General features: G+C 54.0%; 2 protein-coding genes across 6 annotated transcripts; one reads left to right on the top strand and one right to left on the bottom strand.

Annotated features, from left to right (window-relative positions):
- Nucleotides 1–35: 35 nt before the first annotated feature.
- Nucleotides 36–20,638, bottom strand: Obsl1 (obscurin like cytoskeletal adaptor 1). Of its 5 annotated transcripts, none has more exons than XM_031368089.1 (21): nucleotides 19,398–20,638; nucleotides 17,722–17,991; nucleotides 17,393–17,644; nucleotides 16,945–17,247; nucleotides 16,054–16,350; nucleotides 14,173–14,445; nucleotides 12,349–12,621; nucleotides 11,315–11,587; nucleotides 8,044–8,316; nucleotides 7,148–7,423; nucleotides 6,785–7,072; nucleotides 6,353–6,628; nucleotides 5,493–5,762; nucleotides 5,096–5,368; nucleotides 3,719–3,985; nucleotides 2,814–2,926; nucleotides 2,151–2,307; nucleotides 1,860–2,021; nucleotides 1,443–1,547; nucleotides 862–1,131; nucleotides 36–175 (listed from the first exon to the last, which is right to left on the bottom strand). In XM_031368089.1, the coding sequence occupies exons 1-21, from the start codon at nucleotides 20,413–20,415 to the stop codon at nucleotides 165–167; spliced, it is 5,700 nt and encodes a 1,899-aa protein (XP_031223949.1). In that variant the 5' UTR covers nucleotides 20,416–20,638; the 3' UTR covers nucleotides 36–164. The 5 variants fall into 5 exon arrangements, 4 of the variants coding, with proteins under 4 accessions (XP_031223949.1, XP_031223950.1, XP_031223951.1 ...); XR_004117942.1 differs by having other exon boundaries at nucleotides 38–175; nucleotides 862–1,117; XM_031368090.1 differs by lacking the exon at nucleotides 6,353–6,628.
- An 80-nt stretch (nucleotides 20,639–20,718) lies between these two features.
- Nucleotides 20,719–24,291, top strand: Inha (inhibin subunit alpha). The gene is made up of 2 exons (XM_031368105.1): nucleotides 20,719–21,707; nucleotides 23,251–24,291. Exons 1-2 carry the CDS (start codon nucleotides 21,437–21,439, stop codon nucleotides 24,078–24,080), a joined length of 1,101 nt encoding a protein of 366 aa, XP_031223965.1. The 5' UTR covers nucleotides 20,719–21,436; the 3' UTR covers nucleotides 24,081–24,291.
- The last annotated feature ends 382 nt before the right edge of the window (nucleotides 24,292–24,673 follow it).

The following is a 24,673-nucleotide window of genomic DNA, read 5'->3' on the forward strand; positions in this document are numbered from 1 at the left end:
AAGCACGCTCTGCCCTCCCATGGCACGCAGATAGGTGTGGGCAAGAACAGTAGCATCTTTATTGTTGCCTGATACCTCTGGCTCCTCCCTCCCCACCCTGCCCAGTAGAAGGGTACACTTCTTCCAAAAGGTCCGAGGGCACCTGCTTGGTGTGTTTCAGTCCTCTAGTCATCACCTGTAGAGGAATGACTTCATGTGGGACTGGGGGCAGGGAGAGGAGAGCCAAGCCAATTGCCTCCCCTAACAGAATCTGGATTACCCACGGGAAGAACTGGGTCCCACCCTTTCGGAGCCTCTGGCAAGGATGTCCGTTGGTCCAAGAAGGTGGGAGCAGGTAGGGTGAGACACACAGCAAAATGTGTGAAAGATATGCAAAGATTTGGGATAGAGTGGGCACCTCCTACACCCAAGAGGGAAAGAACGGAAGGAACTTCCCAGGCTGCCCACTGAGGCGACCAGCAGCCAGCTGGAAAGAGGGCAGGAGGAGGTGAAGGACAGGTGCCAGCAGATATTGGTGGATAGCGGGGGAGAAGTGGAGCAACTGGTAGCAATGGGGTGTTCTGGGGAGACAAGCATGTGCCAGAAGCAGAGAAAAGAGAGAAGCTCTAGCAGGAAGGGCCCAAGGAAGGTGAGGGAAGCTTCTTTCGAGCCTCAAGGTTCCCTCTCTTCTTCAACCTTGAGTGTGATCTCTCCTACCCCTTTCCCCCAACCCCCCACATGCATCAGCACCCACTGCCAAGAGGCCTTCCCTGAGTTTTGGAAAAACCTCCCATAGGCATAGCTCGGCCCTGCAGCTTCCAGGTAACCCCTCCTGCCCGGTCAGCTTGTTCTTCGTGATTCTGCCCAGTGGGCACTACTCACCCTCTACCAGAAGCTTTGTGTCAGCACTGTCCTGGCCTGCTTGGCAGCTGTAGTTGCCCTGGTCCTCAGGTCGGACGTCATGGATGACTAGGCTGTGGGTCGTGCCCTGGCTACGCATCTCATACTTGTTTCCCGGGCACAGTTCGACCCCCTCCCGCATCCAACACACGTGGCCCCCAGGGCGGGACACAGTCACCTCCAACACCGCCCTGCGGTTGATCAGAACCGTCTTCTCGCGAGGTGGGCGGCGGCACATCTGGAGAGGCAACGCTGCGGTTGGGGGACAGGGGCTGAATAAGGACACGCACGGCCCCTAGAGGAGAGATGCATCTTCCCTGCCTACGACCTCCACTCCCGGCACACAAGCCCTCCGTGCCACCGGTCCGTTTCCCTACATGCCCAGTTCAAAGTCTCTTCCTCTCCGTCTCCTCCTGAGGAAATGAGCTGCTCTCTGTGACCTGCCCCAAGAGAGCCTCTCCAAGAGAAGAGACGAAGACAGCATCTCTAGGACCAGCGGTAGTCAGTCAGTCCCAGGGCGGGAGATGATGCCCTTCCCTGTCGCCTTCGCCTCAGAAGCTTACCCTCCACCTCCAGCCGAGCCAAGGACTGGGCGGGTCCCGCCTGGAAGCAGACTTCTCCGGTGTCCTCGGTTCGCAGCTCGCTCAGCACCAGAATGTGTTTCTTCCCTGGGGGTGGGGGTGGGGAGGTATTGAGGTCTAGCCGCTTCCCGGGAGAATTCGAGAATGAGGGTGGCACCCAAGCAAATCCCGGGGGAGGTTCCGAAGTGTCGGTGGCGCGCGGAATTGGAGAGAGGACGCGACGAGGAGCTAGGCAGGACTCAGAGCCGGCGGCGGAGAAAGTCCAGGAGACACCAGCAGTGGGGTGGTGGGGCGGGGCCTGCCGGAGCTAGAGGCGGGGCTTATCTGAATGGGGCGGAGTCTGCCTGAACCCTGGACAAGGTAAAAAAGGGGTCACAGAGGGTAGAAAGGTGGCCACACCTTCCTGTCGGATGCGGACGCGGCCTCCGGGTCTCAGCGCGCGGCCTCCGAGCTCCCAGCGTCCGGTGGTCTCGGTCTCCGACACAGTGCACTCAAACGTGGCGCCGTCGCCTTCGCGGGCGCTAACGGACCGGAGCTCGCGGAGCACCGACACCTCTCGTTCTGGGGCGGAGCCGGGAGTGTGAGGGGGGCGGGGCGGAGCCAGGACACACATCCGCCACGCCCCCTCCCTAGAAGTGGGTGAGCTGTAGGGGCGCCCAAAGCAGTACTCTGGCATCTCGGGGTACCCACCGCGCACGCTCAAGCGTGCAGGCCCGGAGCGAGCTGTCCCCACGACGCAACTGTAGGTCCCGGCGTCTGAGGAGCAGCAACGCCGCAGAAGCAGAAGGCGGCGCGTGCCGAGCGCCTGGAGCCGGAGGCGCGGGCTGAGAGAGAGCCCCTGCCCATCCTAAGGGTGGGATTCGTAATAGGTCAGACCGAGTACAGTAGGATTCTGGAGGCTGCGACCCTAGAAGGTGGCGCTATCCTCTGTGGATGCCAAGCTAGCTAGAAGCGCACTAATGGATTCCTTGTGTTCCCCAGCTAGGGTTGGACTGTCCCACGCCTTCCCTTTCTGGTCACTTTTCTGAGAAGGTGCCATCCCTTGGGGACTTTAGACCCGAGAATTGGCACCAATGATGCAGAAAGCCCAAAGCTCTGCACAGACCCACCGAGTGTGGATAGATTCTACTATTGTCTGCCCTTGAGCAACTAACTCTGTTCATCCCACAAAATGTTTTCTTTAGATAGCCTGGTAATGACAAGGTGTACCTTCACAGGGTGTTGAGAGGATTATAAAGGATTACATGTAACATCAAGTTCAGCCCAGTACCAGTCTCACAGGCCCAGTGAGTGTTAGTTTCTTGCCCGAATTATTGTTAGGTCGACAGGGCTGCACTAGGGCCATGCTCTGACCTTCTCCCATATTACGTCAGCCAAAGTCTGGGAAAGCTCGCACTCGAACGTGGCTGTGTCACCTTCAGTCACTTCTAGGTCCTGGGGCCCCTGCACAATAGTCACTGGGACTTCTGAGAGTGGGGAAGGGAGAACAATGCCAAGGGTCAGGGGTCAGAGAGGAATGAGAGTCCAGCTTGTACAACACACAGGCACAGCGGGTCAGTGGCAGACACACACGGGTGGTAGGTGGAGGCTACTAGTGAGTGGACGATGTTTGAGGCCAGGAAACTTAAGGGAGGTGCTGTAGAGTGAGGCCAGAGCCTGGTCATCAGAGAGTGAGGTCATCAGCACAGGACATGCTGGGGCTGGAGGGCAATGGCAGAGGTGGAAGAAGAGATGCCCAAAAGAATCTCTCACAAATTCATGGACAGCAGTGACCACATGGCTGGAGTGGATGGCTGAAGATATTGGGCTTTGGGGGGTGGGAGGGATAAAAGTGCTCCATAGAGTACCGAGGGTCCCTAGAGGAGTGGCTAATGGGGAACTCATTAAGCTGAAAAATGGGGGCCTCAGGCAGAATTAGTACTAGAGATTTCTCTGGTGGCTCATCAGTGGGAGAATTACAGGGGGCACACTTAAGGCAGCCAAGAGAGCCACTGAGTCATAACAAGGATAGTCAGTGGGGACATGTCCAGATAGGCAAACAAAAGGGACCATACAGACACGGGACTGTTAGAGGTAATACCAGAAGGAGGGCTACTGGCAAAAGAAATAGCTGTACTCAAGGAAGGTGGTCACTGGGACCCACACAGATCCAAAGGGTCCAGAGATTCCTCACTCTGGCAGGGTGGTCAGTAGGAGCCACATGGTTAGGTCAGTAGTCACACACAGGGATTTAGCAGGCAGGGGCCCAGAGGCCACACCTCTCACTGTGAGTCGAGCAGCACACCGAAGGGTATCCGCAGTAAAGGAGATACAGCCCGAGTCAGCCAGACCCAGGCTGCTTAGCACCAAGCGGTGAGTGCGGCCTTCTGACTGAATGTGGCACTTGGGCCCTGGGTGCAGCCGGACTCCACCCTGGGCCCACTCTCCAGCCACACCCTCCTGGGACAGCTCCAGCTGGAAGGTGGCGCTGCCCCCTTCATGGATGGTCACATCCTCCAGGGGCCGAAGTTCCCTCAGCTGCCGAGCTAGTGTGGAGAGATGAAGAGACTGAGGATGCCAGCCCTGGGCAGGGTACAAGGGCTCACTCACCCCCAGCATGCTCCAAGCCACCCCCAGCACGCAAGTTTGGACTGGGTGGGAGGGAGGGAGGACAGGACAGACACAATTGGCTAGATTTGGTCAGGGGAGAGGTGTACTGTGGTCAGGAAAAGGAAACCATGGAAATGTGAGAGTTTGGGGGTTGAGGGGTCTCCGTATGTGGTGGTATGACACTGGAAGGAGCAATACACCCACTGGGATCAGAGCCATTATTTAACGTATAACTCATCTATGTACCATAGGATCTTTGGCAAACTGTTCGGACTTTTCTTTTTCTAGCCCTAGTTTTCCCTACTGTACTAAACCAGTGCTTTTCAACCTTCCTAATGATTCGACCCTTTAATATAGTCCCTCATTGATGGTGACCCCCCAACCATAAAATTATTTTATTGCTACGTCATAATTGTGATCCTGCTACCGTCATGAATTGTAATGTAAATACCCGATATGCGGGATATCTGATAGGGGACCCCTGTTGTTTGATGAGCAAAAGGGGTCTCGACCCACAGGTTGAGAACCACCACGCTAACTTGCAGGACTGCTCTGGTCATACTGTGATGAATGCATATTACCCATGACAGCCAATCACCAAGGTCTGACACCTCAGCTAACCTCCTCAAAGACTGTGGATGTAGAGATCAACCCTATTTTTCAGGAGATTTGTTTCAGAGAAATTGCATGAGGTCACACAGGTAGCTAAGGTAGTGTACCAGCATGAGGTAGTGGGTGAGAAATGCTACGTGCTGGTCGTTCTTTCAAAAAATAAATACAGAGAGTCTTTCCGGAGTATAAAATTTATGTTTGCTAGCAAAGCCATCTTGGAAGCAAAAAGCAAAGTCCATTTGGACTTCTGAGGTAACTAGAAAACAAGAGAAAAAAGAGGTTTTTGGCCTGAGCAGGAGCCTTCTGGCTCTAACCCCAGAATGGGACAGCCAGGGCAGACTTTCCTCAGTAGAAAGTAGCACTTTGGTGGGGGGTTCTCAGGGACTCTGGGCCAGCCAGGTAAGTGATAAATTAGGAGAAGATTGGGCACTCACGCCTCACACTGAGCCTGGCCAGGGTGCGATCATGGCGGCTCTCGCAGCCGTAGGTACCCTGGTCAGTAAGTAGGACGCCGTGGATAGAGAGGCGGTGGATGCGGCCATCCTGGGCCATGGTCAGGCGAGAGTCCAGGGGAAGAGGTTCCCCACCTCGTATCCAGCGAACAGCTCCAGGTGCACCTTCTCGGCCTGTCTCGACCTCAAGGTGCACATCCTGGCCTTCCTCGGCCCGCACATCCTGCAGCCGCCGCAAGAACAGCAGCTCTGTCTCTGGAAGGGAAGACAAGAGATCATGGAGCCCGGATGCTGAAGGCTATCTCATTTCTAGGTCACGGTTGTTGGGGGGCGGGTGGATTAACAGGAACAGGGCATTTTATGCTGAGTCGCACTGAACCTCGAACATGGAGCCTGGCACTTGTGTCAGCGGCTCCAGCTCGAGCAGTCACGGTCCCAGCGTCCTTGAGTTGGCAGCCTCGGATGAGCAAGGTGCGGCTTGGACCATTCTGGACCATTTCCAGCTGCGGCCCTGCAGTGACAACCGCTCCATTGCGCAGCCAGGTCACTTCGGCATCTGGTGGTGAAACCTCACACTGGAATGTGGCATCGTCCCCCTCGTGGACTGTCAGGGGCGTCAGTTCAGAGACCAGCTTCACTGGTGGGAGCTCTGGAAGGAGGAGTGAGGCAATGACCTGGATATGGTTTTTTTTCTCCCTTTGTCCTTCCCCACCCTCCCTCAGGATGCACGCTCTCATTCTTCCACCAATTACGACAGCTTGAGTGAGGCCCTACTGGGTGTTGGTTGTGTGGGTTCTCCCAAAAACCAGGATGCCAATTCTTGGCTACACTTAGTAAGTTCCCTGAAATCCCAGCCTTGGCACCTCTTCCCAAGTCTCTAGTACCAATACATTATTTATTATGGGCCTGGTTACAGCAGTTGGTAGTCATAGCAACCTATCTGCTATCCCATTTCAGAGCTGGTCTAAGGGGAGTAAAATGGCCCCCACAAATGTCACACAAGCACAAGTCCCAGAGAGCAGAGTCTGAGTTGCACCCTGGGCAACTTGACTCTAGATGCTTTCCACTGGGTCATAACATACATCCTGCTACACTAGGGTGCTGGAAAAAGGAATTTGTCGTCTTCCAGTGACAACACATTGGTGGGAACCATAGAGAGCAGTTGGGTGAGGTATAGGAGATGACAAGGGCCCAGAGGACAGGAGGTGGTCTTTGTGGGTTTGAGGGGTACACTGTTACCTTCCACACTGACGATGAAGATGCGACTGTCCTGAGGCGCGTCGCACAGGTATTCCCCAGCATCCCCTCTCCGTGCCCCCTGAACCCGCAGCACCTGCCTGGCCCCGGCTTGTTCCAGCTGCACCCGCCCCTGGCTCGCCAGGCGCTCCCCGTCCTTGTACCAGCGCACAGGGGCCCCTGGCCTGGAGAGGTGCACCACCAGCTCTAGGTCCCCGCCTGGGGTGCTTCGAACCCTCGTCTGGGCTGCCTCGGGGGCCACTACCCGCAGCGGGGGCTCTGTGGGGTCAGAGCTAGGGGTCACTAGGAGGGCAATGAGAAGGGCCGGGAGACAAACTGGGGGAACAGGGCAAGGGAAAGATGTGCTGTCTTAGGAAAGTGGGGGAGCCCTGGATATGGGGGACTACTAAGGCTTTCTGCCCAGGCTGTACTCACCAGCCACCTGGACACTGAAGCTGAGGCTTGGGGCCCCTGGGGATGCCCCAGATTGGCAGGTGTAGACACCTGCGTGAGCGAGGTCTGCAGCCTGGATGCAGAGGATTCGCCGAGGACCCTCAGCTCGCAGCTCTAGTCCTTCACCCTGCTGCACAGGGTTCCCATTGTGGCTCCAGAACACTTGCGCGCTTGCTCGGGACAGCTCACAGCTCAGCACCACGGGCTCCCCAGGAACCACGCAGAGAGGGTTTGGGGCTGCCTCTGGAGCCAGAAACTGCACCGGAAGCTCTGCACAAAGAAAAGGGGGTTGGAAGCCCAAGCCAGCCCCTGCCTCCCCACCCCAGGCTGGCCCAGCACACCCACCAGCTAGGCTGACGTTGAAGGTGACAGCCTCATCTCGGGTCTCACATACATACTCCCCGGCATCCTCAGGCTGGGCGTGGGGCAGGGTGAGAGTGCGGGCAGGCCCCTCTGCACCCAGCTGCAGCGCATCTGACACTTCTACCTCTAGCCCATCCTTGTACCAGCGCACCTGGGACCCAGCCGGGGCCACTTCACAACGTAGTTCTACGTGTCCTGGAGCCCCAAACTGCAAATCCAAAGATCGGGCCGCCGGGTGTACAATCCTCTCTGGTGGAGCTGGTGGGTGGGCAGAGAAAGGGGCACATGGTTTTGACCGATAGTTTCTCCCTGCCTCTCCAATACACTTTATAGCAAGGATCTGGGGGCAAAAGGATTTGCCCGAGGTCATACAGGTAAAAGAGGCAAGTCAGACTCATACCCAAACCTACCCATTCACCTCTCCTTAGGTTCATCCCCATTTCCTCCCATTCTATGCTTTGCCTCTGTCACATTTACCTACTATTGCTCCTTGATAAACCATTTATTTTGCTTTTTTTTTTTTTTTGGCCTGATTACTACTTCCCACCGTGAGCTTCATGAACACTGAAACTTGTAGCTCACTGGTTCACTTTGTACCCCTAGCATATGGTGCCAAACATATGCTAGTTGTTTGATAAGCATTTGTTGAATGAATGAATGAATGAATGAATGAATGATCGATCCTAACTGCTAGGCTTCCTCTCACCAGGCCTGTGGACACCATCCCAGCTTGAATTGAGTCTCTGATGGCTAAGACTGAGGAGTCTGGGAAATAGAGGCACGGGGGAAGGGAAACAGGGGGAGTAGGGATAGTAGATGTCTGTCCCATAGCAGCCTGTCTCTTCACCTCCCTGGAGAGGTCCACAGAAACTACCCACCTGTGACAGTGACAGTGAAGAAGGCTGAATCGTCCCCAGCATCACACACAAACTCGCCCCCGTCCTCTGGCTGGGCAGCAGGCAACACCAGACGGTGAAAGGGCCCATCCCTCTGGAGCACCAGGGCCTCACTCTCCTCCACCTCTAGCCCATCCTTGTACCAGCGGACAGGAGCATCCTCCCGAGACAGCTCACATGTGAGCACCACACATTCCAAACTCACGGCATTTAAGGTCACCTCATCCTGGGGATATATGATCCGCACAGGGGGCTCTGCAGAACAGGGCAAACACAACTGTCACTAACTAGCATGACCGGGCAACACATGGGCCCCGCTGCCTATGTGTTAATAATAGTCCTGAGTCACACAGTAATAAGTAACAATAGGTCCCTGATCTGTCCTTGGAATCTCCAAACCAGACATTTACAGAATCCAGAATCTTCTGGACTTTAAAGGGATGCATTTCTCACTAGGTAGCTACCTTCAGGTCCTGCCTCTGCCCCTTATAACTATTCCCATTAACACTTTTGCTATCTAACGTATTTACCCTTGGCAAAACATACTAGATACAGTCAAATCTCACAGATACAGATATATACTAGCCCGACCAGATAATTAAAGAACAATTAAGAATGCATCAGTTAAACTCAGTTTTTTGTTTTGTTTTGTTTTTTGTCTTTTTGGTTTTTCAAGACAGGGTTTCTCTGTGTAGCCCTGGCTGTCCTGGAACTCACTCTGTAGACCAGGCTGGCCTCGAACTCAGAAATCTGCTTGCCTCTGCCTCCCAAGCGCTGGGATTAAAGGCGTGCACCACCACCGCCTGGCTAAACTCAGCCTTAATGAAAAAAAATTTGACTGCCAAACTTCTGATCTCACTACATAGTCCTGGCTGGTCTGAAACTTACTAGGCAGAGCAGGATGGCCTAGAACTCACAGAGAATAACCTGCCTCCGCCTCCTGAGTGCTGGGATTAAAGGTGTACACCATCATACCAGACGACTGTGGAACTTTTAACAAGCCTTTTGGTTTTGAGGGTTTGGGGTCTTTAAAAATTTTGCAGGGGTGAGATGAGGACCTGTAAAAAGTGAACACTTCCCAATGCTCCAGTCAAAGCGCTGAGCACTTTAAGCATTTAGCCTCACACTGATGTCTGGAAGAAAGTACTATGCGGTTTCCATTTTCCGGATGAAAGAAGTGAGGCACGCAATGATTAAGCAATAAATTGCCCTTAAGGTTCCGGACAGCTATAGCTCCTGAGGCAGATGGAGGAGGCATTCTGTTCTCTGCAGACTCTCCTGCTGCATCCAGTGGCAGGGAATCCAAGCCTTCCACTTATAGCAACTAGGGAATACTTCTTGTATAAGAGATTTGTTAATACCTGGCTAAAAGTTTCCCGGGGATGCTACAGTCTGCTTCAGGGAGCTCATCCTCAAGCAAAGGCCACTCTTCCACAGAAAAGGAGCTAAGGTCAATATTATTAGACCGTCTGTAAGCCCAAGCTTGCCCATACCATTGCTGTCTTGTTCTCTAACAATTAAGTTTCCAGACGACTGGAGTACACCTGGCCCCCTTGTGGCCGGGCTAGGGAACTGCTGGCTTCAAAGCCTAGGATTTTTCAGAAGTTCTCTGCCAGACCCAGCCACAGGACACCGCAGCCTTGAGCTCATGTAACAGACGCGCCTTGTGGAGACAAGACTGCATTCTTTTCTCAAAATGTCTGATCCAGTCATGACAAGGCCAGGTTTCAGAAGGCAGCTGCTTCTGTATGGATGGCGGTGGATGAGGTTGGGGCAGTGAGCTGGGAGGAGTGAGGGGTGGGGTGGGGGTCGGGGGAAGATGTAACTACAGAAGCCATTTGGTGTGGGACTTGACCCACTCCGGCCTGGAGGAGAGGCGGCATTTGTGTGAACTTCCCTGTGAGGCGTAGGGTGCTTTGTGGTTGTGGCTGCTATGTCTGGCCAGGGCTGGGAACGAGAGAATGAAGTTAGCTAGCTGTAAAATAGATTGTATACACAGCTCTGTTGCAGTTGTGGACTCCATCTGGGGTATAGTGAGTGGAAGTCCCTAAGCAGCTCCACCTGGGCATGGCTCCTTGGGCAAGTCAGGGAAGAAAGCAACAGGACCATGAAGAAGAGAGTAGTCCTTGTGCTACTGCTGGGGTTCTTCTGTGATGTCAGAACTGCCTAAATGCCCCCCACTACTACCATGCACACTGAGAATGGTGCTGCGGCCTGTAGTCCTGAGGTCACTGGCATAAACCACCATTTCTAGCCATCCTCTACTTCCCCGTACCTAGACTATTCTCTGCCCACCCTTAACGCAACTTAGCTCCATTATAAGTACGCAAACACCTTCATTACCCTGACCAGGACGACAGCCACCAGCCCAGGGATTCCTATACTGTCCTTGACAGCCTACACTCTGGCATGTGTCTGGCTTTCTTCCTAGGCTATGCTCTTTGAGCATACGCTCTGTCCATATGCTGCTGACCACATGGAGCCCAGCCCACACTACAGTGACCCTGAAAGACCTCCTCCCAGGCTCCCCTGCCTGGCTGATCTGTGGAGTCCTGGACCCTAATTGAACTTCTTTGTCATGAGGTTTCTCGGAATGTTTATTGGTGCGTTTATTGGCTTAACACAGGGGTTGCAAACTCTGAGGGCCAAGGAGGTTAAGTTAATGGCTCAGGAAGTCTGGGGAGAGGCGGATGGAATGGCAGGGGAGATGGAACAGAGAAATGGGGGCCCCCGTACTATGGGGCAGCTGCTACTCAGTGCCAGCCGTTCGTCGCCATGGGGGGAAACGAGACCAGAACCGCCGGGTCTTCGGCTTTTTCAAGAGGACGCATAACTCCGGGTTGTTATTTGGACTGTCCTGACTTTGGTATGACTCTGCAGGCCAAACAAAACACATCTGTGGGCTGCACAGAGTCAGAGTCCAAGGGTCTCCCCATTTGCGACCCCTGGTTAGCAACCGCCTTCCCAGCTAGTCTGGAAGCTAACTGACCACCAGCCAGGCAACCGGCCTAGGTGGCGTTCAGTCGATGAGCGGGTGGAACACTGCTAGACCTGGTTTTGTTGACACCAGAGAAGGACTTGTTGATTCCAATTGGGATTCCAGGCTCTTTCCAGCAGGGACCCTGGTGCATGCACCCTCAACCCACACTTCCCTCCCTGACACCAGCAAGCTTGCACGTGGAGAAATGCACTCAACACCCCTCAGGCTCAGGGTTATCCTCTGGTGATTCTGGGGGCTGGGATGGGCCCACACCTGTGACGGTGATGGTGAAGGAAGCCGACTCATCATGGATTTCACACAGGTACTCGCCAGAATCCTCAAGCTGAACAGAGGGCAGCACCAGGCGGCGGATGGTGTCTTCCTTCTCCAGGAGCAGTGCCGGGCTCTCCACTACCTCCTCCCCATCTTTGGTCCAGCGCACCTCAGCCCAGGGCCGGCACAGCTCACAGGTCAGCACCACACGCTCCAGGCGTACAGCTGCCACCTGCACTTTGCCACTGGGGTACACGATCCATGAAGAGACATCTGAAGGACAGAGACACCGGATCCTAGGCAAGAGGGGATGGGACTGGGGTGTCCCGCTATCCTTCCTAATCCGGGCCTATCTCCTATGCTTTGAAAGTCGGCCATGTGTTGAAGAAGTCACTTTCTAGGCAGTCAGTCACAGCCAGCACATGATCTCCAAAGTACACCGAGCTTTATGTGGAAGCTGCGTCATGGGGAGTGAGGAGTCAACATTCACTGTAGAAACAGTTTATAGTCTCTAGGGTGGGACAAGGACAGAATGAAAAATGAAACACAGGGAGGGCATCTAGAGAGAAGGCTCAGCAGTTAAGAGCAGTGACTGCTCTTCTAAAGGTCCTGAGTTCAATTCCTACCAACTACATGGTGGCTCATAACCATCTATAATGGGATCCAATGGCCTCTTCTGGTGTGTCTAAAGACAGCTACAGTATACTCATATACATAAATAAATAATTCTAAAAAAAAAAAATTGAAACACAGGAGAAGGGGTCTGGGTCTCAGATGAACTGGGATCCCATACAGGCCTCTGACACTTTTTCACCCCTTCCACACTTGGTACCACTTGCTCTGTAACAGAACTGAGTTAGCAGGGACTCCTGGGAGATGGGAAAGGTGGGACTCCCTGCTGATGAGTAGCCAGGACTATTTTGCTCAGGACTCAAAATACAGGGACTACTGGTCCCTGTCAGTACCAGGGAGGCTAGAGTGGGCAAGATGAGTGACACGCAAGAGCATGTGGCATGTGTGCTAGCTGCTCTCACCTGTGATGGTAACTGTGAAGTAGGCACGTTCGTCTCCTGCGACACACTGAAACTCGCCCCCGTCAGAGGGCCGGGCTGCAGGCAGCACCAGGCAGTGATGGGTCCCTTCGTTTTCTAATATGATCACGTCATTCTCCTCCACCTCCTGTCCATCCCTGTACCAGTGCACAGTTGTGCCCTCTCGGTCTACCTCACAGGTCAGCCTGACACACTCGGAGGTGATGGCATGGACAAACACGTGCTCTCGGGGGTCCACGATGTGCACTGGCGGATCTGGGTGGGGAACAGAAATGGATCATAAACACCCCGTACAAAGGAGACACAAGGGCATCAAGAAGTCACGGGCGGTAGGGGAGACAGGTAATTAAAGCCACGCCATGCAGGGGTCTGGGGGCATGAGATCCTGCTGGCACAGAAGCTTAGGTGTGATGGAAGAGGAAATAGAGCCCCAAAGGGAGCTGAGTGGGGACAGAGAGGTCAGGAGGCACCCAGGGGTCTTATAGTGGCAGCCAACATTGACATAGGCAGAAAGGCGATCACAACCACAAGGCACCTGGCCGAGTTTACTGTTCAAGAACAGGGCAGAAAGGACAGGCCTGGAGGATGACTCAGTCAGCATCAAGCATCCACTGCACTGGGCAGAGGTGTGCTTTGTACACAGGCAGGATCTGAGATGTTAAGGGTTTGCAGGCCAGGCTGGGGCAATCATGGTATTATGGAGTGGCTTGATGGGAAAACCTTAGGTCACCGGAGCCTATCTTCAAAGGGGCTGGTGGCATCCCAGGCTTCCCCCCTTATTTCCTGGCCACGAAGACGAGGAATGTGTTCTGCCACATACAGCACCTCCACCATAATTTCAAAACAGGGGTTTTGGGTTTGAAATGCCCAGAACATCCCTTTCTCAATATCAATGAATATCTCGGGTATTTCCCTACAGTGGCAGAAAACCGACTAGTTCCCTGTCACAGGACATGTTCCGGTTGGGGTCACAGGGTTTTCTGGGTTGAAGCAAGATTTTTGACTCAAAGGAGTCAGTCCCTCCTATGTTGACTTCCTTGAGAGTCAGCCTGAGTCAGCTGGGGCTGGCCTCCGATCTGCATGTGTCACCCAGTTGAGTTACGGTCACTGTCAGCTTTTAAAAAGAAGATCCCTCAGGCTCAGTCCTGAATGTTTTGGCTTTGGATAGCCCAGGACGCCTGGGAACACGCGTTCTAACAGGCTTCTAGCGTACTCCTGCCTTATGTGAACCCCTGGACCATATACTTAACACTTCTGCCTACTTCAGCCTCCATGAGTAGCAGGAAAAAGCCAGGCCTGCATGTGACTCCAGCCCACCATGTGTGCTGACTGCCTGATAACAAGGAAGTCACAATACTTCCTTGGGTCTCAATGTCTTTACCTGTGGACTGGAGATTATGTGTTATCGAGTTGTGAAAACTAAACAAAATAGCATATGCGCAAACGACCTAGCATAGCTCTAGCTCCAGAGGAGGAGCTCATTAAATGCCAGCCCCGCCCCTTTTCTTCATCAATTGCATTCGGCCCCTCACCCCATCCAGCAGAGGGCGTATATGCAGAGGTGGGCAAGTGTGTAAGATGATGTGGGTACATGAGAGATTTAAGATGCAAATGTAAGACCAGGGATGTATCTCAGTACAGTGCTTACCTAGCCCCAAAAGGCCCTAGGCCCCAGCCAAAAACCACAAAACAAACAAAAAGCCCCCCATAATAGGGGATTCCCCACCAAGCCAACAGACCACAGGGGCAGGTTTACAAAGCTCCCAAAATGAGCCTCAGCTGGAAGCAGCCAGCAAGGTTCCTGACCTTGAACAGTGACTCCAAAGAAGGCTGAGACCCCTTCCGTTCTGCATTCAAATTCACCACTGTCTCGGACTTGAGCCTCAGGCAGGATCAGTCGGTGTTTGCGCCCATCCATCTTCACTATGAGCGACTCGCTCTCCTCCACCTTCTGCCCATCCTTGTACCAGGTTGCTGGAAAATCCACCCTTGAGAGCTCACAGGTCAGCACTACCCGTTCAGAGGTCGTGAAGGTCAGTGACACCTTGTCCTGGGGACTCAGGATGTGCACTGGGCTTTCTGCATGGAGAAAAACCTGGTCACTTGCAATGTCTATTCTGCTCCTCGGATATGCAGCCTTTTCTCCAGTCTGTGTGCTGGTGTAGCGGTGAATACACGAAGAAGACAACTGTTGTCAGTGACTAAAGCCTGGATGTCGGTTAGAGTTTAAGACAGGTTTGAGGGTCAAAGGGGAAGAGAACAGCGGCAGCGAATCTATCGATAAGGTGCTAGGTTCAATTTCCTGACTTAAAAAAAGAAAAAGGATTGTGCATTGCTATGGTTTAGCTTGGATATGATCTGAGTTATTCCCAGAAAGATATTCATGTGATGGAACTATAGTCCTCAAGGTAGTTGTGTCCAGAGGACACTCTAAGAGGGGAAACCTAGAGGAAGAGGAACAGGAAGAAGTCTTTGTAATGGTGAGGCTTAGTGGGAGGTAGTTCTCAAAGAAACCCAGTCAGTTCTTGAGTTCACCCACCCTCTGTACTTGGTTCCTTCTGATCATGCCTGCCCTTCTATTTTTTTTTATCATGGTCTGACTTAGTCAAAAGCTGGGGTAGGGGGTCACTAAACACTGGACAAGAGTCACTAAAGACTGGGCTGACCAATTTTGGACTTTTGAGTTTCCAGAACTGTGAGCTAAGCTAATTATTTTTTTCTTTATAAAGAACTCAGGGTCAGCCATTCTGTTACAGCAACAGAAAACGGGCTAAGTCAGGTTTTTAGGCCACTGCTGAAGAGTAGTGGTTTTACGGTACTGGTACTTAGGAAGTCTTAAAGAGCCCGTCTCTCCTGGTACCTCTGGTGTTAGTGCTCTTTCATTAAACTTGGAAATGCTGCACTTGACAATTTCTGCCTTTGCTCTCTGCCATTGATGCTGGAAGCTACCACTGTAAGATCCCAAGTTCTCTAGCAATAGCAAGAAAACTGACTGCTAGACTGGCCCTTGAATCTTTAGCATCGCCTTCTCCAGGCCCGAGTGATGCTACATCCCCTCTCCTTCCTTGTTTGGGTGCAGTCCTGGACCCAAAGGACTTGGATTCACAATCCAGCACTGTCCCTCATTAACTTTAACTCTGAGCAAGGCCATTTAACTTGTGCCTGTCTTCCTACGTGTATAGTAGGAAATGACTAAGAAGCTGTTTTATGAGGCTATCGGCAGGTCTGTGCTAAGTCAAGTGATCAGGGCTGTGTCTGGTTCAAGGTGAACGGCTAGGAGACAGAGTTTCATTAGGCAATCGGACAAGAGGACAGAAAGCAGGCAGGGACTAGGGCCAGGATCCATGTCTTTCAAATTCAAGGACAAGTGTAATTATTTTTTTGATAGTCTTGAGTTGAACCCATGCTAGGCAAAGTGCTCTACCACTGAGCTATATACTCTCAGCCCAACTGCAAAGCAAAACAATCCCAAGAATGGGGATGACGCTGAGGAGCCCAAGAGAAGCTCTACATGCTGGGAGTTGAAACGGCCCTTCTGGGTGTCGGAGCTCTCAGTCTGAGCCCATCATGAATGCCCCCTTACTCTTCCAGCCCAGCTATGAGAAACAGGTATAGTATCCGCCTTGTTCAACAAACACGACTTCTGTGCTCTGAACCCACATGCCTAGGTGCCCACCAGTCACCAACCTTGGATAGTGAGGGCAGCAGAGTCTTGCACACCAGGACAGCTAAAGCCCACCAGGGCCCCACTGTCCTGGTGTTTAACAGCTTGCAAGGTGAGTCTGTGCTGGAGGCCCTTGTGCTCTATTCGGTACCGCAGGGCTCCAGGCTCCACCTGGCCCTCCGGCTCATCATTCTGGAGCTGCTCTCCATTAAGGAACCAAGAGCCCTGGATGATGGCGGACAGATCAAGGGAGAAGACGGCATCTTCCCCATCATACACCTGCACGTCTTCCAGGCCTGACACCAGGCGAGCTGTGGGCACTGGGATACAGACAGGGCACGGCTGTTAGAACCAGAAAGGGCTGATCACGGGGTCCCCAGTGGGCTCCCCAATAGAAGAGTTAGAGAAAGGACTGAAGGAGCTGAAGGGGTTTGCAACCCCATAGGAAGAACAACAATATCAACCAACCAGACCTCCCAGAGCTTCCAGGGACTAAACCACCAACCAAGGAGTGTACACATGGAGGGACCCATGGCTCCAGCCACATATGTAGAAGATGGCCTTGTTGGGCATCAGTGGGAAAAGAGACCCTTGGTCCTGTGAAGGCTCGGTGCCCCAGTGTAGGGGAACTCAGGGGCCAAGAATCGGGAATGGGTGGGTGGGTGGGATACACCTTCATAGAAGCAGTGGAGTGGAGGGGGGATGGGATAGGAGGCTTGGGGGTAGGGTGGGAAAGGGGATAACATTTGAAATGTAAATAAAGAAAATATCCAAGAAAAAAAAAAGCAGGGCAAGAGAGGGCAAAAGCTAGAGGATGGGAGAACACAAGGACTAAGGGTCAGGGAAGGGAAGAAAGGCCACAGAGGGCATGACTGGGTAGATACTGATGGGCAAGTGGCGAAGGATTAACTCACCAAGGTGAGCAGAACCGTTGAACACGACATGGGGACTGCGGCCATGCTCACTGACTGAGCAGATGCGGAAGCGGTAGTCGCCCTCGGTGGGCACACAGTCCCCGGGCACCTCAACGGCTCCCGCCTTCTCAATGCTGAAGCACTGGATCCAATCCTCAGACCCCACTTCCTGCCGCTCTAGGCGGTAGATGAAGGAGGTCTCTGGAGGAGGTTCCGGGGGTTTCCAGGTCAGCAGGACCTTGTTCTTTTGGCCTTTGAACATCTCAACAAATACGGGAGGCCCAGGAGGACTGTGCTTGACACCTAAGATAAAGGTGGGATCTTCACCTGAACCTTGTACAAGCCCCCAACAACACTCCAGCTTTAAACCCACCTTCCCGACCCGGGCACTGGCAACTGGCAACGCCCCTGCCCTGACCCTCCTGTTCACAAGCATTCACGCTCTCACATTTGACTCTGAGCAGGGTGGTGGTACGGGAGTTGCCCAGGCTGAAGGTGACCTCGCCGGCATCTTCTCGGGTCACCCCTGGAAGGACCAGGGCATGCATGTGACCACAACTACTCTGGCAGGTGTCTGGTAGCTCCTCCCCATCGCGACTCCAGCGCCCTTGCACCCCAGCTTCTTGAGTCTCCACCAGCAGCACTGCATTCTCTCCCTCCAGGACATCAAGCTTCCGGGGCAAGCGCTTCAGGATGGGTCCTGAGACGCGGATGGGAATCTGTCAGCCCAGGAACGAGACACCACCAGTCTCAGCCTCCTCCCACTGGCCAGCTGACCTTTGACCGTCACGTTGGCCACAGTGCGCACTCGGCCCCGCATCTCGCATAGATAGACGCCGTCATCATCTGCCTTCAGCTTGTGGATGATGAGGCGTCTCACAGTGCCTTCCTCAATCTGCTCATACTTGCTGCAGGGTAGTAGCCGTTGGTCCTCTCGGAACCAGGAGATGGGAATTCGAGAGTTGGGTACTTTACACTCCAGCACGACAATCCCGTGCTCTCGACCCTCCACATCCTGCAGGGGCCGTGTGAACCGGAGGCGGGGTTCTGTAGAAAGAGAACAAGAGACTAGCTGAGGAGGATAATGCATGCCAGCCTCTACTTGCTCTTCCAAGCAGGCTAAGGAATGGCAGCTGAATTCCCAGCCTGACCCCATGCTCAGCAGCCATATCACCTTGGACACGTCTTATAACATTTCTGTGTCTCAATTTGTTCATGTGTTAAATGGGGGGAGGGGGAGGGCAAGCATTGAACCCGGTCAATGATTTTTTTTTTTTCCCCGAGACAGGGTTTCTCTGTGTAGCCTTGGCTGTTCTGGAACTCACTTTGTAGACCAGGCTGGCCTTGAACTCAGAAATCCACCTGCCTCTGCCTCTCAACTGCTGGGATTAAAAGCGTGGGCCACTATCAGTGATTTTCAAATTGTCCCCTAACTCTACAGCTTCTCCCTAATTCTGCACTGAATTTCATTTTAATACAGCATTCTAAGCATTTCAAAACCAGACATAGGAAACCGCTAGAGAGTTAACTTGCTGGGGGGAAAGGAGGTTTCATCCCACTTGGAGAAGTTTCTTTACTTTCTTGAGGACGTTCCAGTTTCTTACTGGCCTGGCAAGTTTGGGCACACTCTTGAGGATGCTGCCACAGCGCAAGTACCACACACTTGGCTAAGTGCCAGGCAGGACTCAGGGGAACTTCCCAACACATTTCCCTTGAAGGAAAAAGTTGGACAATCACTAGTGAAAATGTAATCCCTCAAATCGTGGTGATCAAGTCTTAGTAAGGGGAACTTTGGCTTCCAGTGTGACTTGAGAGTGTCTTGTTTTCTCTGGATTTTCTGTTCATAGGTACTGAAAACGTGTAAGGTCATTCCCCTCCCCATCCCCAATCTCTTTTGCTTTCATCTTCTTTGAAACTTAAAAGAATCCAGATTGCCTGGTGTTTTTCCTCTGGCACATCCATCTCTCCTGTGAATGAGCAGTGGTTCCAGGGAGGTTTGCACCAGCCTTCCTAACAGATTCGGGGCCCGAAGCTGTGAACACAGCCTCCACTCCAAATGTGTGTTTTCAATACAGCAGCCTCCTTGTTCTCACTGATTAGCATATTATAAATTTAGCCTTAGTTATTTACACCCTCAACATGCTCCTATTATTTTACAGATATTGCTTGCTACCCATGGGAATCCAGTTGGGAAAGAAGGCGTAAAAGAAAGAATAAAAGATAAAAATGTTCTAGGGTTGGAAAGATTTACGTACAGTCACCTATTCCTTAGCTTAGGGGTTTTCACCACCTGGGTAGTTTTCTAAGAAATTCATCAGTGTACTGGAGGCATCTAAATCAGCATCCCTGAGGATGGGAGGCGGGTTGGAAATGGGAATTCAATATTCCTCGGGACGTGGAGGTGGGTATGGTCAAGGAGGACCTCTGAGGGCACTGGAGGCACAGTGCTCTACCTTTCACGTGCAGCTGGACCGCGCTCAGCGTCTGGCCCGCCGAGTTGCGCGCCGCGCACACGTAGAGACCACGGTCCTTGGCCTGGCAGTAGAGCACCTTAAGTACAAAGCCGCCGTCGCGGTCGCGGTACATGAGGCGGCGGCGGTCGGGGAGCAGAGGGCGGCCCTCCAAGTGCCATTCGATCTCGGGCTCAGGTTTGCCCATCACGTAGCAGCGGAACTTGGCGTGCTTGCCTTCGTTCACCCAGAAGGTCTTGGGCTCGCCTTTGAGCGGCTGCATCACGGGTACCGGGTTCTCATCCGGATCCTGGGACGGGTTCTCGCGGGGCTGCTGCACCTGGAGCAGCGCGCCCGCCTGCGCGTGGCCGTGCGCGTTGCGGGCGTGACACACGTACACCCCGGAATCGGGCAGCCGCGCCGCCAGGATGCGCAGCGTCAGGCTTGCGCCCTCGTCACTCGCGCCACGGCCGGGCTCCAGCTTGAAGTGGCCGCTGTCCCACACTTCGTCCAAGGCCATCCCATCCTTCTCCCAGTACAGCGTGGGCTCCGGGAGGCCTCCCACCTGGCACGTCAGCACCACCTCCGCCCCTCGCAGCACCCACTGGGACTGGGGCCCCGTCAGGAACACCGGGGCGCCCTCTCCGGTGCCCGGCGGCGGCGGTGGACACTCGGAGGGCTGGGGCTCTGGTTCTGGCTCTGGAGCCGGGGGTTCCAGGACGGTGACGGCGGCTGCCGCGTAGGCCTCTCCGGCTGCGTTGCGGGCGCGGCACACGTAGACCCCGGCGTCGGTGGGCAGCGCGCCGCTCAGCAGCAGGCCGTGCTCGGCGCCGTCCTCCGGGAAGCTCAGGCGCTCGGAGGCCACCAGCAGCTGCCCGCCTTTCTCCCACGAGACGGTGGGCGGCGGCTCTCCCAGGACCACGCATTTGAGCTCGGCCTCCGCTCCACTTACCACCCGCACGGGCCGCGGGAAGCGTAGGAAACACGGGGGGCTCCCCTGATCCCCTGAGTCGGCCTTCATTGCGGCCGCTGCAGATGGCCCGCCTGGGCGCGCGGGAAGGCCAGGAGCCGAGACCAGGGCGTGGCAGAGCGGGAGCCGGGACCGGTGGGACTCCTGTGACCGCTCGCCTCTTTACTCTGGACTCAGACTGCAGATCTGCTGCGCGGCAATTCCAGGGCCCGGAGCCCAGAGCTCAGGGGGCAGTCCTTCCTGTTTGCCTGCTCAGCGAGGGGCCCTACAGCCGAGACTGCCCGCGGCCTGGCTTCCTGCTCTTGGGAGCCTGTCTTCCCAGCCCCCTCCCACAGCCTAGGCCTCATTCCCCTCCTCCCTCCCACCTCCGGCCTCCAGGTCTCCAACTGCCGGCCAGGCTTGGGCCTGAGTGACTTTGTCGCCTGCAGCTGCCAATCCCAAAAATATTCTCTGATGACACAGCTGGAGGACAAGAGCCCAGACTGGCTCCTCCAGGCTAAGTATAGAGTAGGCAGGCGGGACCACCTGCCCTGGGCCCAGAGCCTCAACCCTAGGTCTTCCCTCCCACTTTGGTTGGCCTAGCAGCTGCTGTGGTTGAAAACAGCCTCATAAAGTCTGAGGGGGTTGGTGCATTGTGTCCCCCTGACAAATGATTTGATGACTGGCCAACCTTAAGCACCCAGGCACCTGTGGTACCTGATGTAGACTCGTGTGTGTGTGTGTGTGTGTGTGTGTGTGTGTGTGTGTCTGTGTATTTGAGGAGTGGGTTGTATGCTTGCCAGTATGGGTCAGGTCACTTGGGGTGAATATCCATTGCAGCCCCTTCCCCCACATTCTTGGCGGGAGTAGGAGATAAGGCTCAGGGCCATAGACTTCTTCGTCAGAGATAGGAGGTCTCAATGCCATGGGCAGGGGCCACTGGGACTGTAGGGCGTGGGAAGGACTGGGGGAGATTGGGGTGAGAAGGGTAGAAGAAGGCCGGCAGTGGGATGGGGAGGGGACAGTGGGGAGGTCCTAGACAGAAAGGGCACAGGGCAGAGTGTGGGTTCCCTGTCGTCAGGGCAAGTGAACTATGGTGATCCAGCCGTCTCTGCTGCTCCTTTTGCTGTTGACCCTACAGGATGTAGACAGCTGCCAGGGGCCGGAACTTGTCCGGGAGCTTGTCCTGGCCAAGGTGAAGGCTCTATTCCTAGATGCCTTGGGGCCCCCAGCGATGGATGGAGAAGGTGGGGGTCCCGGAATAAGGCGTCTGCCTCGAAGACATGCCCTTGGGGGCTTCATGCACAAGACCTCTGAACCAGAGGAGGAAGATGTCTCCCAGGCCATCCTTTTCCCAGCTACAGGTAATGAAGTTGGGGTTTGGCAGGTCACCTTTGAAAAGTAGCTGGGACCTATTTCATGGACTTGGGAGTCAGGCAGCTCTGGGTGTGCATGGCAGCCCCACTACTCAGCTGGCTTTGTGGCAAGGGGCCAGTTCCTAAGCCCCCCTGGTCAACACCAAATAGGTGGTAGCCTCTACTTCTAAAACTGGACTGATCCAGTGAGCCTAGCGCGCCTGGAATACAGAAGGGGAGCTAAGGTTCTGTAGACGTAGAGACGGTGCTCAGGTCTGCTGTCTGCAGGCTGTCCTGTGTGTCCTCTGCCTCCCACACACCCTGTATCATTAGCTTTAGGCAGTTGGGACTTGAGAGGGTGTCAGGGGGTGCAGCAGAATGCTTAGTTGGGGGACCTGTCTGTGTTCCCAGGAGTCGCTGTCTCATCCCTGTATGTGTTTTCCATATCCTCAGGGATGACTGGATGGGTAAGGTCCTCCTGCTGGGCTCTTCCCATCTGGCCCACTCCCGAGGTCTCCTCGCTTCCCTGCTTTCAGCCCCTGGCATGTGGTACTGAAAGTATGGATTTCAGATCAAGCGGAATCCCGGTCTTGGCACTTACTAGCTGACTGTCAGTCGCTTCAATGTCTTGAGAATGGATCAATTGTTAGAATTTATGAGATGAGAGAGACTGTTCTAGTATGGCCCCAACTGTAGTCTTGACGACAGCTGACCCATAATATTTACCATAGTCTGTGTACACTGGGTCAGGAATGGCAGCTGCACTTCCCTAGGAAGGACTGACCTCTGTTCTCCTTTTCCTTCCATTCTTTCTCTTTCCTCCTCCTCCTCTGTCTTCGTTAGTATATGCATATGCCTGTACGTGTGTGGAGGTCAGAGGTCAGAGGTTGACACTGAACGTCTTCCTGAGTCACTCTCCGCCTTAGTTTTTGAGACATTCTCTCACTGAACCAGGACCTCCTTAATTAGTTAGACTGACTGGCCAGCAAGCCCCTAGTGTCTGTCTCCTCAGTACTGTGAGAGCGCATCCAGCTCATTATGTGGGTACTGGGATTGGATTCCGGTCTTCATGCTGAAGCAACAAGCATTTTACCAATGGAGCTGTCTTAGTACCCTGTAAGCTGTCTTTCAAGACACAGTTACTTTAAGCAATTTATCATTTAAAAGTTTCTGACATGTTGAGATGTCAACAAAAGCAACAAAACACACCCATGCACCCAAGGCATGAGAGTCACTTCATGGTATCTGATGAGCAAGCACTGCCACATGCTTCCCAAGGTATTGCCTGAGGATGGAGTAGACAGTGAAATGGATTCTCACACATTGCCCTTTACATTAACTGGTAAAACCACCTGGGGGGAAATTTGCCAATGTCCTGTTTTGATGGTGAATAGGAAATTGGGAAGCCTCTGTCAGTTTTCCCAAGACCTAAGGGGGTGTCCCAATCTAAGTGGCACTAAGGGGGATGAAACCCACCTTCTTCTCAGGTGGAAGTGTTTCAGGTACTGCAGATCAAGGCTACCTCTCTCTTTCCCCCTTCTGTCCCCTGCAGGGGCCACCTGTGAGGACCAGCCAGCTGCCAGAGGGCTTGCCCAGGAGGCTGAGGAAGGTCTCTTCACTTATGTATTCCGGCCATCCAAATACATCCGCAGCCACCAGGTGACTTCAGCCCAGCTGTGGTTCCACACGGGGCTAGACAGGAAGAGCACAGCAACCTCCAATAGCTCTGCGCCCCTGCTAGATCTTCTGGTGCTATCGTCTGGGGGGCCCATGGCTGTGCCTGTGTCCTTGGGACAGGGCCCTCCACGCTGGGCTGTACTGCACCTGGAGGCCTCTGCTTTCCCTCTGCTGACCCACCCCATCCTGGTGTTGCTGCTGCGGTGCCCTCTATGTTCCTGCTCAGGCCGGCCTGAGACTACGCCTTTCCTGGTGGCCCACACTAGGGCTAGAGCACCCAGTGTGGGGGAGAGGGCCCGGCGGTCAACTCCCTCGGTGCCTTGGCCTTGGTCTCCTGCAGCTTTGCGCTTGCTACAGAGGCCTCCCGAGGAACCCGCTGCCCATGCCTTCTGCCATCGAGCTGCCCTCAACATCTCCTTCCAGGAGCTGGGCTGGGACCGCTGGATCGTACACCCGCCCAGTTTCATCTTCCACTACTGCCATGGTAGCTGCGGGATGTCCACACCTGACCTGACCCAGCCAGTCCCTGGGGTTCCTCCGACCCCGGTTCAGCCCCTGTTTTTGGTGCCAGGGGCCAAGCCCTGCTGTGCCGCTCTACCAGGGAGCATGACGTCCCTACGAGTCCGAACCACCTCAGATGGGGGTTACTCTTTCAAGTATGAGATGGTACCCAACCTTATTACACAACACTGTGCTTGTATCTAAAAGCACCTCCGTCTCCTCCCATAGCCAATGGCGGCCACGGCTCACCACCCACGGCTCACCACGCCAGGGTTCTCAGCTAGGAGGGAGGCTGGGTGTGGAAAGTAGACAATTTCCACTTCCTTTTCCCTACCTCTTTCTGTCTGAGGGTTCGATAGCCAGCTCCACCCAGGTCCTGTGGATAACAATAAAGAAGGAAGTGTGTTCGACTTTGTATGCATTCCTGCCGTCTTTGATAATGGGGTTGGGAGGGTCTGGGGTCAGAGAGAATTGTATTGTGGGATTTTGAGTTAACTCAACTGCTTTTAGCTTTAGAGATCAATAGTCTAAGAGGTAAAATTAGATGTGAAGTTGTTGGGAAGCTGCCATTTGTCCCAGAGCTTTGACACCCACACTAGGGATGCATTGTCCCCTTACAAGATAAACTTGATATGTCTGTCACACAATCTGTCTTGCCACACTTAAAAGAAAGTTATCATGGTGGTTTCATCTAAACCACCCTCCCCACCCCCAACTCCCACACACGCAGCCATTCTCTCTTCGGGCTGACTGGTGTCTACCTCAAGGTCAGGGGATTCATAGACATTGCAACCCCA

The sequence above is a fragment of the Mastomys coucha genome, unplaced genomic scaffold (genome assembly GCF_008632895.1).
Source record: "Mastomys coucha isolate ucsf_1 unplaced genomic scaffold, UCSF_Mcou_1 pScaffold14, whole genome shotgun sequence".
Classification (NCBI taxonomy): domain Eukaryota; kingdom Metazoa; phylum Chordata; class Mammalia; order Rodentia; family Muridae; genus Mastomys; species Mastomys coucha.